This window comes from Podarcis liolepis (assembly GCF_965112155.1).
Source record: "Podarcis liolepis genome assembly, chromosome: 12".
NCBI classification, from domain to species: Eukaryota; Metazoa; Chordata; class Lepidosauria; order Squamata; family Lacertidae; genus Podarcis; species Podarcis liolepis.
Window position 1 is genome coordinate 15,303,017 of NC_139563.1, and position 17,461 is coordinate 15,320,477.

Consider the following 17,461-nt stretch of genomic DNA (forward strand, 5'->3'; position numbering starts at 1 on the left):
GAACGAAATCAGTCTATGCATTTACAAAAAGCCTTGCTCCATTCTTGAGCAGCACTCCTGAAATGCTTTATCACAAAAATTGCGGGGTTGTTTTTTCCCCCAAACTTAGTTGCTCATGAGCTGAAATATGCTTGACATTTTAGAGCACTACAGAAAGGGTTAGAGAGATTTTGCTATTTAAGGCAACATCCAGTGGTTGCTGTGCTTAAAAAAAAACGCATTTAAAGTGCAAATCTGTACCAGCAGGAAGCATTATGTAGCTAATTTCTTACATCATTGTTCTTTTCATTAATTAACATTTCTCAACCGTTAGTGCAATAATTGCGGTGCCTCTGTGCTGTATGTCTCTTTCCATGATTAATAAGGAGCCATTATACTTCCCTTTCCTGAAGCAGTCAATTAACACGAAATACTTTCCATTAATTACTGAATGTTTAAAACCAGCATGCTGTACCTGGAGAGCAATCTGCTCACAGAACCTGTGACAAAAATTGCTTTCAGAAGTTCTTTTGAAATTTTATTCCACACGCGAAAAAGAGCAAACCACAGGCAGTTTAGTTGGCTATATTAATTTGCTTCAGAAGCAGGGTCTGCCAATGAGAAACATCTTTTAATCTCATGGAAGACAAGGCAGCCATCTGGCTGCTGAGGATTTTGGAGTGAGACTGCCCCTCTCTCTTCCTCTCTAAACGCAGGTCATTAAAGTAATGTGTTCATCCTACATAAAACTCAAATGGAAGATAAAAGGTAATATTTATATACAAACAATTTAGTCCCACCATTTAAACAGTCATTGGTTTTATGAAACGTTTGCTTTGCTCTTATCAGATTTGCATAACTTTGTGGTGCCACTGCTGCTGAAGAAAAGGTATGCATAGATGTGTGTGGTCATTTCTACAGATGTCTACCTGTCTGTCTCATTTAGGCTACATGCTGTATAGTGTACACATTTACTTGGGAAATCGTGGGAGTTAATTCTGAGTGGACACACAAAGGATTGTGCTGTTAAAGGCAGAGCTTAGCTGGAAAAAACCCTTCCAAGAATGGAAGCATGGAAAACAGTGTCGAATTCTCTGAAGTTATACAGTTTGGGATTTGATAAGTAATAGACTAAAATCATCAGAAAGCAATGATTTATTCGGGGTAGAAATATGTGCATGAACTCAGTAACATTTTTGATGTTCAGATTAAAAAACACCTGCCTCATTTAATTTGCTGGAAATGAAGAAGCATAGTATCTGCACAGGGGGAAAAATATCGAATGTTCAAATATGGCTACTTATTGGCTGTAGGGAAAGCTCCGTTGAATTGGATCTATCTAGTCCCAGAATGATGTCTTCTTCAACAGCTAGTATTTAGACGCATTTGCTGTTTCTAAACATGAAGATCCACTGAGCAGTTGAAGAGCTCTAACCACTTCTGCCCTGCTCCCCGAGAAAAAAGCTACTTCATTTTGCAATTCCTGTTTCTCCAAGACAATGTGTGGCTGCACTTGCTCAGACATTTACCCCACAGAAGCTTATCATGTCATGGCATCACTAGGCACAGAGGAGGAATAATTACAATTGGTTGTTAGAAAAGGAGGTACAAGTAAGAAGTTACTAAGCTGTGAATGCACATATCTTCTCGCTTTATCATGCAATAAAAATACAGTTACAGCACAATTCCAACCAAGTCGACTCAGAAGTCAATCTTATTGAATTCAGTGGTGGTTAGGATTAGGGTCATGGGCACGTGAGGTTAGGGTCACAGCCTCAGCTATTTACTCTATTTATATATCACCTTTCAGCAGGGCTTTTTGCAGCTGGAACTCAGTTCCGGCAGCTCTCAGCTAGGCACCATTGCCATGATAAGAGAAAAAGGGAAGAGTTCATGGTGAGTTCTGGCAACTCTTTCTGCCTTTCTGTATTTAATTGAGCAGCTCTTTGGCGAAATTTGAATTGATTGATTAACATTCACTCATACCCTTGAAATTACCCCCTCCAATTGATTAATCAATGAAAGCAGTTGTTCCCAAACTTTCCCCCACATGGACCACTTGAAAATTGCTGAGGGTGTTGATGAACTGCTTGATTATTTTCCTGCCTCTTGTAGCAATTGTAATGGTCTGTGCGAGAAGCTGCATGATTTTTAATTGTATATTATGGCTTCTTTTGTTTCTTATATATGGTGTTTTGTTGTATTGCAACTTGAATTCCATAGAATAGAAGAAACAAAAGAAGCAATGGAAATAAATTAAAAATCAATATGAATATTCAATGTGATGGATGTGCTATTTCCTGTCTTATACCACAAATCCACAGACACACCATGGACCACGTAACTGAAGTTTGCAGAGCACAGTTTGGGAGCTCCTGAACTAAAGCTTTACTTGCAGAATCTTCTGATTATACCGATTCAGTATTGCAGCCCCAGGTAGTGAACTCATTTCAAAGCCCAGAGAAGAGCTTCTGGAAATCTCGGACCAAAAACCAGGAGTAAAACCACTTTTATCATGTGATCTTCTCTTCAAGTGAACTAGGCCTAACTGGGTAAAGGAAAGTAAATTAGCTTTAGTCATAGAACAATTTATGCCTCTTCAGGAACAAAAGTATCTATGGCGAAACTCAGTTCTGGAGGAGGTTTGCTTCTGTTAGGTGCAAGAATGCTGCTGTGATTTTACTGCTTTCTCCATGGGCAACGTTTTCAAAATTAACATTATTATGCAGAGTAAATGTGCTGTTACATTCCAGCTTCTCAATATATCAAACTGACTTGTCTAGGTAAGACATATGATGGATTGTTTGACTTTCCCCCCCTAATTGTGCAAGACTTTTAAAATGCCCCTTTCAAGGACATGTTCCCTACTTAGATAACATATTTTAAATAACTTTTGTCATACTGGAAAAGAAACCCGCTGGTTTACCTGCATAATGCATGGATTTAAACCAAATTATCTCCACAGAACCCAGGTGATATGAACTGGCTTAAAGTACACTGTGGACTGGGCTGTTATAGCTCCTTGTTTTTGATATGGGGAGTATAACACTGGTACTAGGGGCTTTGTCCACTGCCATTACTTCTATATTTATTACAGAAGTTGGGGGTGGTCATTCTGCTTTCGGTACATCTACTTCCTACAAACATATGTGGTCCCCATCTGTCTATAATTGAAATGCCAGTAATGACATGGAAGATATCAGAGAGAAGCTAGTCTTCCATTCAGTAGATGACACTTCCCCCACCTTTTAAAACACCGTATTTTTCTGTGTATAACACTCCCCCCGTGTATAAGATGCCCCCTATTTTGGGGGACTCAAAATTAAGAAAATCGGGGAGATTGCCCTCTTGTATAAGACTATCCCCCCTTTTTAACATTATTTTTTGGTAAAAAAAACACCCTAGTCTTATACACGGAAAAGTACAGTAATCCTCTGCAGCTGCCTAACATTGCATTTAAGAATGGGAGTTGCTGTCCAGGGTCCTGAACACCAGCTCATGAAAGCCCCATCATGTTTGTTGTTGTTGTTTGGTCGTTTAGTCGTGTCCGACTCTTCGTGACCCCATGGACCAGAGCACGCCAGGCACTTCTGTCTTCCACTGCCTCCCGCAGTTTGGTCAGACTCATGCTTGTAGCTTCGAAGACGCTATCCAACCATCTCGTCCTCTGTCGTCCCCTTCTCCTTGTGCCCTCCATCTTTCCCAACATCAGGGTTGATGAACCTGTTCATCTTGGGTGCCCTGCTCGGCATAGTTCATAGCTTCTCTGAGTTCTTCAAGCCCTTTGCCACGGCAAGGCAGTGATCCATGAAGGGGCCCATCATGTTTACCTGTGGCAATAGACCTGGGTGGATCCAACTGCTGAAATGGACCATCAGTTGCTGTCCCAGGTCCTGGAACACCAAGCATGATTACCTCCAGCAATAGTAGGGGCATCCGGAAAGAGTTTTCCTGGTCAACCTTTACCCCTTTGCTTCACCCCTACAGTACGCAATGTCACTTATACTGTGCTGGCTCTGCTCTTCCTGAGTCTGATGTGCACCATCACAAGGCTTTCCTGTTTACTATGCTGGAGGATCATGCAGCCAATTATCAAAGCTTCCTCCTGTATTTTCACGCAATAAGGATTGTTATTCATGGTAGTCTCCAGTCTGCAGAACACCTGTGGTTTTTCTAGTTACATGACAATTCAGCTATTATTGGTTTGGAAACTGGAACTACTACATTAGGGTTTGATCTGTATTTTAGCAGTGGGTGGTTCGTCTTTTTGTATCTGACAGTGAAAGACCAAGGCCAAATTCTGATTGATGCAGAAAGGGGTTAAGTAAGAAGAGAGAAGATTGCAAATAGACTTGTATCAGCTGTGCAGATTGTCTCTGGTTGGGGGAGCTAGTTGTGTTAATTGATTTCCATTTTCATTAATAAGCTGCAGATTCCAGGGTCAAACCTTCCAAGCCAGCATATGCGATCCTGATAGTCTTTCACTAAAAGACATGCAAAAACTTCGATGTTTTTTATAGTTATCTTGGAACATTTCTCTTGCATGCAACTCATTTTGCTGAGATCATTGTGTAAAGCAGTTGTGCTTTAGCGCTTAAGGCTTTTCATAGGTGGCATTAAGCTTTTCAGGGTCCCAGTGGAAAAGGAAGGAAGACTCCCAGCAGATTGTCCTGGAAAGTCTGAAAGATGGTGCCCATGTACTAATCCAGGGGGTGCCAATATAGCACTTGTGAGCACATGATAACAACTTTATTATTTATACTGCATCCATCGAGGGTATATGCCCATGGAAGCTTTCTCTGATGCCTGCAGGGTCCCCCTCTCCACCCACCCATCTCCTGAAATTAGGCTTGAAACAAGAATTCTGTTCTAGCCAACAGTGTGTGTTTGGCTGCAGTGGGGTGTGGTACCCACAACACTGTTTCTGGTTTGTAAATGTGTCCCTAGCCCCCAGAAAGTCATTGACCTAGGTACCAATCAGTGGACAGAGGAGGCATCTTATAAAAAACACATACACTACACCCAGGAAGTTTTAGAAATTTTAGATCCTCCTCTGGGCAACTCCCTGTAGCTTTTTGTTCCATCTGCTTCTCAAATTGTCCCCAAACAGAAGTGCATTCCACTTTAGCTTCCTGTTACCCATATATAATGTATTTTGTCAGCACATTGGCAGGGCCCACTGACGCTGCTGAACCCCACACTGGGAAGTTGAGTCTGTGGAGTTGCCATTTTAAATCATATCAGGGTAATTGTGGGGAATTGTAAATCATGGCTCCCAGTTGCCCAATGGCACTGCCAGCTAAGTCTGTGGCTGATATCTTCCAGCAATATGATATTAGGCATTTCTGATGTTCTTAAAATGGACTTGGAATGCAGAGGGTAGCACTGAATTTTAATTTACTTGGGATTAACATGCACAAAAACTGCTGAATGCTGTGAATGATAACTGAATGGAGGGAAATGCTTTTTTGATGTTGCTTACAAATACCTTGTGAGCAAGAAAGTATGATAACAGCTGTTGGGATAAATTATTAATTGTGCATTATTTGCTCAGCTCCAGTAATTCTTTCCAATATATCAGAAAACTGCTACTCTGGTTCTCCTTCTCTTTGTAAGTCATGCAAAGTAGGCTGTTTTCAAGGTACTGGGGCCAATGTTCTCGATGTGGAATTTTTCTCCAAATCGCTAAACCCCCCGAAGGACAATTCAATCAAAGGACTGCTTACTCAACAATCTCATTTAGGCATATATGAATTCGTTTGAGCATTTGGACCCAATGAAAATCAAATCAGCCAATATATGAACACATGAGATCAGTGGTGTGCAGTGAAAATTTTCACAGGGGAACATTTAGGGCCAGAGGCACTAGCTTGTGAGGGTGACATATGTGTGAGCATCACATCTCCCTCCCTAAGCAAGACAGAAGCTTCCCAGGCTTTGGGAAGGAGGCACCAGGCTTTAATACACCAATTTACCAGGAACATTTAGGGGGACTAGCCTAAATGGGGAGATATAAGGATGCCTACCTTCCCAAATATATGTTTCTGTTATGGTGATGTTATGGACTGGCAGGATGCAGAGAAATGGTGGGAGGCATCAGCTGGGGAACCCCCAAGGGAAGAAAGCTCAAAGCCAGGGTACTGGTGGTGGAGCGGTGATGAGTGGTCAGAGAGAGAAGAGGGAGCAGACTGGGAGGAGAAGGTGTCAGAAGTTGAAGAGGCAACAGGGTATTGTGAGCAGGAAGCATCTGTGGCAGAAAGCAGTCCAGGACCAGAGGCAGAACAGGAAGTTGGAGAGGGGGAGGGCCAAGAGGCAGTGATGAAGCATACTGATTAATAAGCCAGTGGCTCTCCCCCTCCTGCTATGATCAGCTCCCCTCACCCTTGGTGCTTTCCTGAGCTATTTTGTTTCTTTGAATAAAGAGAGTTAATGTCAAGGCTGGAGTCAGATACAGGCTAGCATGAAGAAACAGTCAGTTGTCAGTGAAGTTGACTCTTTATTCAAGGAAATGATATACAACTCAGCAACACTTCCCAGTAGGTCTTATCCCTGTAGAGCAGTTGCCAGAACTAAAGGTCCCACCTTCCACCCTTTCTAAGGCTCCTCCCCTCCTAGGCCTAATGAGCACACCAACTTTTCCCGGTAGGAGGTAGTTGCGAGGACTGAAGCCTTCCCACAGCTCCCTAAGTCGTCTCCTCTTCCTGCACTCTCTCTGTCTGGCCCTCAGGACTCCCAGGACTCTCCCACCTCTCCAGGACACAACTCTTGCAAGCCTTGCTCCATGCCTTCCTTGAATGCCTTTGCCTGGCTGGAATGTGTTCTTGAACTGTGACGGTGCCTCTTGCTTGCCTGGCTGGAAAGATACGTACGGGGGTGTGTGGAAATATCTGATTTTGTATGTGTGTATGAATGCATGTAGTCTACTGTACAAAGGTAAAATTGGATACACAGTCCCTGTCTGTTTTGCTACCTGTTCTTGCTATCCACTCCAGCAAGCCTGGTCTGCTTCCTTCAAAGCTCCTCTGTGAGTTCAGCCTCACCAAGACTGGACAGCGACATGAGCAGTTTCTTTCCTTTGAAAGGTGGCCTATACATTCCACTCAGTGCAGGGATGCCACCCAAAATAGCACTCCCACAGTGAGTTCTTCCTCACCCTACTGCAACATCTAGCATATAGGGTGTGGTGTTATTGAGTTGTGAGTTTCTCCTGCTCCCATCAGGCACGTCCAATGGCACAGAGCAGGAGCAAGGAATCTCGCAAGGTGATGTCACTAGACATCAAGGCTGGGAGGGGATGGCAGGAATTATGACATTTCTGACAGCATCCTTGTGGCATGTGTAATACGTGGAATTTAGAGAGAAGACAGGTGGAAGATGAAGTAGGAAGTCTTGACAGCCAAGAAACCTGGAAGAGTCTGAGCCTCACCTCCAGACTGAACTCAGAAGCAGAAAGAAGTCCCCCAGGGAAGGATCTCAGATAGAACCAGGGATGCTTAAGGGATTTGGTTTCTGTGAGTTCCAGTGCAAGTTGACCTGATCTGCACCTTCTTGAGTAAAGCACAGATTGAAACAACTATCCTTTGGAATATGCACTTTTCTTCATTTTACAACACAGTTCTCCTTTCAAAAAGTACTGAAATGCTTTAAAAGCATATATTTTAAGGATAAAATATGTTTAGAATTTAAGCATTAAGATTTTGAGGGTACTTGAACAAGAGTTTACATATGTATTTAAATATCAAGTTTTGTGTGGGTTAAAAATAATTTTTTGATTCATTTGGAAATGGGATGGAATAGATTTATGAATGAACACATGTGAAATGGACATGGGCCACAAATAGAGTGATCTAGCCATTCCTAGAAAGAGCCCTGGTGGGGGGTGAGTGATCACTAAGGGGAACTTTACCTCTATTGCCTATTTACCTCTATTCTCACATTAACATGTTAAGAGCTGTCTAAAACCCGAGTTCATATTCATATCATTAATAAGTCATAACATGCACAACTGGAATACTTTTGAACATCAAAACAAAGGTTTTGCCTTTGATCCTGGAAACACAGAACATGACACCAGATTGCCCTATTTTACAGCTGTGGATGAATGTAAGAAATCTTTAAATACTGTAGACTGATTTTGTAGTGGATGAAGGCAGGTTTCTTTGGAGAAAACGAAGTTCTGGACACTCTGTACTGCAACTGAATTTTCCGTCAATATTAAATATAATATTGGTTTCTGAGTTTATATTTAATTTACTGTCTATTGACATTCAGAAAAACAGAGGCAGTGACAATATGGTTTGGAAACCTTAATTTACTTAGTCATTCTCTTCTGCCTGAAATTTGATTTTGAAACTCTGGTCATTCTTGGAAGAAACAGGGAAATTGTGTTGGAGAGTTTTCCCTTCCCTCTTTGAGAAAATTATTACAACAGGGGAAGATTTAACCCAACAATATTATTTTGCAATACTTTCATAGTCTGTGTGTCAGATTATTTCAATATATCACCATTGGACTTTTTCTCACTCCTATGATTGGATCAATCATGTAAAAAACAATTGTGACTGTACAATATTCAAACAGATCAGCTACGAAAAGTGAGAGCAAAATGTAGCATTTTTGTGCTGTAGCATCAAACCATCAGAAACAAACAAACAAACAAACAAAACCTCCTCCAAAGAGCATTACCATCCTCATATGTACAAATCTTAAGGCCTGTGCATGGTTTCACATTTTATCCTTTGGTTTGCAGTTCTTCTGTTTTAATTCAGGAAGGATTCAAGTCTATCATTAAACGTTGGCCTGAGGCATTTTGCACAGTGTGTTCCACATCGCAATTGCCCATCCAGTGCTCTTCGTGAACCAACACTGCATACCCCAGAATCCTCTACAATGCACAATAGGGTCCTCGTCAAGCAAGTCAAAGTCCTTGAAGCTAGACAGTCTGAAAACCACTGTTCTGAAACATCTGAGGAACAGATGGCAACCACCCCAGGGGAAGCCTGAGTTACCAAAGATCAAATCTATCAAAATCCTAATAGCTCTGATCCAGTGGCTCCTGTATATATGTGAGAGAGCTGATGCACGTGGAACATATTCTGATATCGAAGTGCATGGCTGTGGCAATGTTCATGATAGGTGGTTATGGTGGCTACCATTTCCTTAGGAGTTAATTAAATTTCCCACCAGAAAACAATCACCGTTTATAATTTTAATGACATTTCCATGCTTGCTTGCTGCCCGACCGCTTAGCAATTTCACTATAAAGTTACCTGGCAATTTTGTCCGTGCAAGACATGGTGACCAGCTGCTCCCCCAATAACACGCCATCCCACATTTGCACCGCACTGGGATATCGGGCTGGAATGGTTCCTTCCCCAGATTCAATCTTCGTTCGAAGGTGCCCACGGTACTTTCTTACTATGTGCTTAATGCTGTTCACTGGAATGGAAAAAGGAAAGAATAGAAAGGAAGCGTCATCAATGATACAACAGATCAAGAGCTTTTATATTTATCTTCTAAGGTGAACAGTGATGGGCCAAGTGGGAGCAGAAGGCAGCTGTAGCAGTGTCCTACTTCCTTCCCTCTCCATAAATACGAACTGGAATTTGCATATTAAAGCTGTACCCTATACACATTTAGCAGTGACAAACCTAGACAGCATCTTAAAAAGCAGAGACATCACCTTGCCGACAAAGGTCCCTATAGTTAAAGCTATGGTTTTCCCAGTAGTGATGTATGGAAGTGAGAGCTGGACCATAAAGAAGGCTGATCGCCAAAGAATTGATGCTTTTGAATTATGGTGCTGGAGGAGACTCTTGAGAGTCCCATGGACTGCAAGAAGATCAAACCTATCCATTCTGAAGGAAATCAGCCCTGAGTGCTCACTGGAAGGACAGATCGTGAAGCTGAGGCTCCAATACTTTGGCCACCTCATGAGAAGAGAAGACTCCCTGGAAAAGACCCTGATGTTGGGAAAGATTGAGGGCACAAGGAGAAGGGGACAACGGAGGATGAGGTGGTTGGACAGTGTTCTCGAAGCTACCAGCATGAGTTTGACCAAACTGCGGGAGGCAGTGGAAGACAGGAGTGCCTGGCGTGCTCTGGTCCATGGGGTCATGAAGTGTCAGACACGACTAAACGACTAAACAACAATACACATTTACAGGGGAATAAGCCCCATTGCATTCCACCAGGGATGGGCAACCTTGCTCAGCCTGAGCAACGTTTTGGGGGCCACATTCTTGTGGTAGGTGGCGGCAAAGGCAAAGATGGGTGGAACAATGAAGAATACTTTTGTACAGTGGGTTCGTTTCTACTAGGGCTGGGCGATATCTGGTTTTCAGCATCGTGATATATCAGCAGCTGAACATTGCGATATACTGATATATGATGATGTCTGAAATTGGAGACTGGGCGTGCAGTTGAGGGAAGGAGCAGCCGTGGATATTTTGCATGTGGCTGATATACACAGAATCTCTATTTGCCTGGGCAAAAGTAGAATTAGTTGGCTCCAGCTACTGTTGGTCTCTCTGCCTTTTGCCCTATGGGTCCCAATGCCCCCCCCCACTGCCTAATTCTCTTTTCCTGGATGCTTTAGGCTGTGATTTTGCACACTGAACTCATGGGACTGCTGCTGAGTAGACATGGATAGGATTGCATTGCCAGGCTGTATCCTGCAATTGGCTTCCTAGCTTCTGGCTCATTTGTGTCAGATGCTGCTCGCTGTGCAGGATACGTCCTGAGAAAAGGCAAAGCACCTTTTCTGCCTTTGCCACAATTGCAGGTGTCAGCCGTGCAGACTGAGCCCAGCATCCCCAGTTGGCCTGCCATGCTACCATCCTGCTCACATCTGGATGCTGAGGATTGGAACGGCTGGACCACTGCTGTTTATTTCAGGAATAAGTGCCCTCTGGTGGAAAGCTTTCAGATGTTCCATTACCGTGACTAATTTTCTCCTTGTTTCATCCTTACCAACAAAGAACCTCATAGAGGCTTTACGTAAACCATGCCTCTCCTTTTTCTAACCTTGACTGGCCTACTCTTTGATTTTTCAGATCTGAAGTCCTCAAATTGCAACCAAAGCACTGCACTTCCTTCTGTATTTCAAAGCTTGAAAATTAGAAATGGCAGAAGGGAGACATACACACACAGACATGCCCACAGATGGAAGGCGCTACCTGAAAATACCAGCAATTCCAGGACAGGGTTGAATACACTGCAATTTGCATGACTTTGATTATACTAAGTAAATGTTAGCTGACAAGGATCAAAGCCTGAGCAAGGTGCATTGACAGGCATAATTACCAAATGCAAACGGATTCAGACACAAATAAGAGCCTGCTCTTGACAGGCATTCTGCAAACTTCACTCCTATTCCAGGCAGATTTCGGGAACATCTGAGACCTACTTTTACATGTTCATTTGTTTGGGATGGAAAGAAAACCCATAGGGTCGCCAAGCCCAACCGCCTGCCCTAAGGCAAGATTCTTCAAGGCACATTAGTCAGCCTGCCAAAGATTAGCCCACATCTTACTTATCAAACCTTTATTAGGCATTGTGCAAATAAAACCATAAAAGAGGAAATAACATATAAAAGCTTTGAAATATATATAAAAGGCAGCAGTTGGCTACATACATATATATATATATACATATAAAATCAGTGGTTTTCGTTGTTAACCTGCTCCTTGGAGGACTGCTGCCAAAAACTCGGCTACCCCCGCCGTTACCCTTTGGTCGACGTCGGATAGGCAGAATCCCACACATTCACCTTGCTGGGGTTCCAGACCACCCAAAAGAGGGGACAGCACGCGTTGACGTGGGATACTGTACAATGGGCAATGAAAGAGAATATGCTCTACAGTGTCCGGGACATTCATAGAACATCTGCAGAATCTCTTGTTTCTAGGAATGTTTTGATATCTTCCCCTGACAAATGCTGAGGGAAAAACATTCAAACGGGCCAGCATAAAAGCCCTACGTTGGGCTGGGATTATTAATTTAGTGACGTAATTGGCTCTGCTGTCTAGGATATTTAAATCATAGAATATGGGGGAGCAAATTTTGTTTACAGCTGCCATAATATTTTGTCTCTCGACATCCTTTAGTCTAGTTAGGATATTATGGAAAATGTATTGCTCATTAGAATTGTACAGGGGCTCCAGCTCGATGCCTAAAGATTCAATCTTTTTTTCGAGGTACTGATACCATCTTGATTTATAGGAGTCTTTGAGCAAATCAGCGAGCAGACTTGATGGAGGGCAGCGAAAATGGCAGCGTAACCAGTACTTTATTGAGGTGGACCATGCCCAATATTCCATTGTGTGTATGCCTATTTCTGCACACATTGTTTCATATTTGATCACAGCTGGGAGTCCAAGAATACGTCTCAGAAAGCTGGAGTGAATCTTTTTTAAATCACTGTTATATGCTTGGACCCATAGCGGGATTCCATAGAATATCTGGGATTGCACTTTTGTTTGAAATATCTGATTGGCCGCAGGAATAAATTGATTACCTTTCTGATAATAAAAACGGGCAACTGCTGATGAGGTACACTTTGCCTGTTTTATGGCATTTGTGCGATGATTTGCCCACCCTAAATTGCTCTGGAATAAGATTCCCAGATACCTATAGATTTTCACTTGTTGGATTTCTTGCCCTCTTATTTTCCATTTCTCTAATTTCCAACCATTCGAGAAGACCAAAATTTTTGTCTTCTCATAATTTATAGAGAGTTTGTTACATTCGCAGTAAAGGATCAGAGAAGATATAAGACGTTTCAGACCCAAGCTCGTTAATGATAGTAGGACAGCATCGTCTGCGTATAATAAGAGAGGAACTGGTTTCTGATTAAGTTTAGGGGCATGTGATTCTATTTTTTGGAGGTGATCTGGCAAGTCTGATAAAAATAAATTAAATAGAAAGGGAGCGAGAATACACCCTTGTTTTACCCCTTTCGAGTTTGGGATGTCTGATGAAAGGTGACCTTTGGTGTTAAGTTTGACTTGACAGGTATTGGAAGAGTATAGATTTTGTATTAGAATCAATAAGCGCTGATCAATTTTTAATTCTGCGAGTTTCCTCCACAGCTTTGGGCGGTCAATTGAGTCGAATGCACCACGAAAGTCTACAAAAGCAGCATATATCTTAGATTGCCTTTGGGATCTATATTTTTCAACCAAATGCATAAGTATAAGGCAGTGGTCTAATGTAGAGCAACCTTTGGAGAAACCTATTTGTTCTTTCCCTGGTAAATTTAGATTTTTCATCCAGGTAAGAAGTTTAGATAAAAGGTGCTTGGCATAGATTTTCCCTATCACTGATAATAGGCTTATCGGTCTGTAATTCCTTGGTTCTTTTGGGTCGCCGTTTTTAAAGATTGGGATAATTATTGATCTTAACCATATCTCAGGTATGATCCCATATTTATCTATGAGAGTAAACAATTGAGCTAAGGGTTCTGCCCACCAATCTATATAGGTCTTGAATAATTCTATTGGTAGACCGTCTGGCCCAGGAGATTTCCCCGATTTGAATTTTTTAACTATCTCTCTAATTTCCTCTTCTTCTACCCTTGGCCACTCCTGGAGTTTGTTGATTTTATTTTTAGTGGTCTCATTTCCTTTGAGTTCACTGTGTAGATTGTTAAATACAGATGTGAAGTATTGGGACCATTTGGATTCTGCAATTGGTGGTAGAGTTAGTTGGTTTTCGGCTTTCAATCCTCCGTACACCAGGTTCCAGAACGCTTTGTTGTTTTTACTCTGAATTGAGTCGAGTAATTGTAGCCATTTTTGGGTTGCATATTTCTGTTTCTTTTCGGCCAGAATGTAATGGTATTGTCTTTTTTCATCAAGATAAGAGGGCTCTAGTTTAGCGCGATTATTTTTAAATGTTTGGCGCAGCTTTCTTTTTAGCTGGAAACATTCATCATCAAACCAAGGGCTAGCGCTATGTTTAAGTACCCAAACTTTAGGTGGAGTACTAAGCTCTACGAACATTTGGAAGATTTCATTATAAATTTTCGGAATATCACTGTAGGGATTAGTGGTCTTTAAGTTGGATAATACTTGTTTTCTCAGGTTGGCTGTAAGTTTTTGCCCCACTGCTGCACTCATTTCCTGGGACCATTTTAATTGGGTCATTTGTTTGTATTGAGAAGGTTCTATGATATTGTACTTGGTTATTTTGGTTTCGTCCTTTAAGTTAATAGACAGCAATAATGGCTGATGGTCGCTTTCAGTACGCGTTCCAATTTTGAGGTCCATGATTGAATTTATAATATTATAAGGGACAAGAATATAGTCGATGACACTGCATCCTCGGGGGGAGAAGTATGTAAACTCCCCGCTTCTATCGCCTTTTGTTGAACCGTTCACAATCTGCAAATTAAAGTTGTTACATAATTCAAGTAGGCGTAAGCCTTCGTTGTTTACAACCCTATCTCTGGAGAATCGTCCTATTTTCAGGGCATGTGCGATATCATTATCAGTATTCCAATTTAGTTTGCTACATAGTTGTTCATTGTTGGTTCCCACTCTGGCATTAAAATCACCTGCTATTATCAGTGAGGCATTTGGGTATTTATCGATCAAATTTTCTATATAAAAGGTTAGTTGTGACCAATTTTCACTGCTGCTGTTGTTTTTGGTTGGGGGGATATAGACATTTACAAGTAGCAAAGTATCGTCTTTTTGGGTTAAAAGTAGAGCTTGTGCAAGTGGTAAGCATTTTTCTAGCTGCTTGATTTCAAACCCTAAGTTGTCTTTGATCATGCAACAGAACCCTGCTTTCGGCCGGCCCTTCGTGTTTGTTTTCACTGCGGGTTTCGTATAGGAGGTGAATCCATTGATTTTAATATCTCTAGTTGACCATGTTTCTTGTAGAAGTATTAATTCAAAATCTTTAAGGAAGTTCATTAGGTCTGGGTCTCCGTCTTTGTTTCCCCACCCTGCAATATTCCAGGACAGCAAGCGTAGGATCCGTTTTTGAGTTGATGGCTGGTTGACAGCATTTAGTCATTCTAGTTCTGTTATTGAGTCCAGCGAGGGATTTTGTCTTGTGCAGATACAGCCATTTGTCGCTGCTTTCGGCGGGGAACATAATGGTGGGTCTTTTAGATTCTTTTTTAAAGTGCGGGAAATTAAGATTTCCTCCCTTTCTTGGTTTTCTTCCTTAACTATTCCTTGTTCCTGAGAAATTTCTGTGGTTGGTAGACTGTTGTGGACAGTAGGACTGTTTTCAGTCTCTAGTTCCATTTCTTTGGCCTCATTTGATGTTGGGCTCAGTGAATCAGGTCTGTTGGAGGTCATCTTTTGTTCGGCAATGTTAGAGTCCTTCGTAGTACTTAAATAAGGAGTACCTATTTCGTTTAGAGCTAGTATTTGATATCTCAGCCAGGAATTTGTGGTCTCATTGCTGGAGTTTTTCCTTGCCATTTCATATTCTAAAGGAGGCTGGATTTGAAGGTCTGCATCTATACATTTGAAAGTTCCATTGGTGGCTTTCTTTTTGACTATGCATTTAGGGGAGAGGGCTGGTAAGTGTAAAGTTTGATTGTGTATTGTTTCTACTGCATTTTGTTGCCCTTGTTGGTGAATTTCGGTCAATCTGGCCTGTAGTTTCGTCAATTTACTGAGTATGTTTATTTGTTCTTTGTCTGGTAGCTTGGTAAAGTTACTCAGCAGATCTACTTCTTCTGGGACTGTCCAGTCTATTGTATCAAGGGCGAGGCTGTTATTTGATGCTACAGTCGCTTGGTTTGAGAGCTTGGATTTTTCTTGTGTGGTTTCCCGGGTAGCTGGCTGCGGTTTCTCCCATCTACTGGGTTCTTCCACGGGAGTAGGGCAGATGTCGGCTTCTGGTAGAATGGCCTTATTCATCTTGTTCTGTCTTTTAGATGCAATCAATGGTCTGAGTGATATATCTTCAAAGTGTCGACGCGGAATAATTCCTTTCTGGGCTAAATAAGCCTTTACCCTTAGGATTTTGGTTGGAATTCTATGACTACCAAATTTTAGTAGTACTTTTTTGGAATGTCCATCGTTAGTGAGCCTCTTGACTGCTTTTAGGTCGATGCTTCCACCCTCAAGGCCTAGGAGCAGATTTAGATGGTGTCTGGCCCAGAAGGATGACTCCCAGTAAGGTAGGGGCCCTCTATATGGAAAAATGTGGAGAACAATCTCACATGGCCTCAGTATCAGGTTGACTGAGTGAGGGGGGCTTCCTCTGGTTTTTGGCTGGTTTAGAGGTATAAATTTGTATTTGTTCTGTTTGTCTCCAGGGCTTATTAAGGATGGCAAAAAGGGAGTGAGTTGCCTCCTTTCATCTGGGTTATCCAGCTTCTTGGAGATGTTTTGTAATTGTTCAAAGATTTTTTGAACTGTTTGAGCAGTCATTAGGCAGCATTCCTCCAGCAGCTCCACCTTTCTATCAATTAGCACTTGTGCCTCGATTATGGGAGTAGTAGCCTTGTCCTCATTTATTCCTAGGGATATCTCTTCAACTGTCTTTCCATGTAAAGAGTTGAGGAAGGTTTTGCCCACATCATGCAGGATTAGCCCACATCATGCAGACCGCACCATGCCACCCACATGCAGATTGAAAGAGCGAAGACAGGGCACACCATTGAGATGTGCACAGAGAACAGAACCTTCATACAGTTCAAGCAAATGAGCCAGGTGGACTGCAGCTTGAAACTAAACAATTAAGACTTCTGTGATGGGAGTAATGGATCACTCGTTCCTAACAGTAAAAACTGCACTTCTTACTGCATTTGTGCAGCTGCATGTAGAAATCAGTGTCCACAGTCCCAGAGACTTGCCCAGAATGCACCACTGCCTTGGACACCACCTGACTGTACAATCAATGGAGCCTATGTGATTGAGAGGTTCAGGTTTGGGCTTGGACATAGTCAGCCCTCTCAGTAGCCTGAGAAGCCATGTACAAAATATGTCAAAAAGAGCAAACCGATGTTGAATTCCAGCATTTTAGGACCAAAAGCTTTGGACCAGCTCTGGCCAGCAGACCATTTTCTACCAGCTAATGGGCACCTCATTTCCCGTTACAGTCATACCTCTTGTTACGTTCGGTTCAGGTTACGTCTTTTCAGGTTGCGTCCCGTGGCGACCCGGAAGTACCGGAAAGGGTTACTTCCAAGTTTCGCCGATTGCGCAGGCGCTCAAAATGATGTCACGTGCATGTGCAGAAGCAGCAAACCGTGACCCATGCACGCGCAGGTTGCCTTCTGCTCATAATGCGAACGGGGCTCCGGAACAGATCCCGTTCACAACCAGAGGTACCACTGTACTTAACTTGTTATTTAACTGTTATTTTGGATTCAGCTTCTTTAAAAAGGCACACCTCTCAATATTTATTTACTCATCCACTGGTAAGCCACAAGCTCCTGCCGGCTGCTGCTCTCTTCTCCAATTTGATCCGAGCCTCTGTGGCTGTTAAGTCTTCCTAATTTTTGCATCGC

At 42.3% G+C, this 17,461-nt stretch overlaps 1 protein-coding gene across 5 annotated transcripts in view; it reads right to left on the reverse strand.

The window, feature by feature from the left end:
* The window catches only part of ADARB2 (adenosine deaminase RNA specific B2 (inactive)), a 367,014-nt gene that overhangs the window by 19,393 nt on the left and 330,160 nt on the right, over positions 1-17,461 (reverse strand). For all 5 annotated transcript variants that reach the window (XM_083466812.1, XM_083466815.1, XM_083466814.1 and 2 more), the window contains one exon: positions 9,249-9,417. In XM_083466812.1, the coding sequence (XP_083322938.1) occupies positions 9,249-9,417 (169 nt within the window). The remainder of the gene's footprint in view (positions 1-9,248; positions 9,418-17,461) is intronic.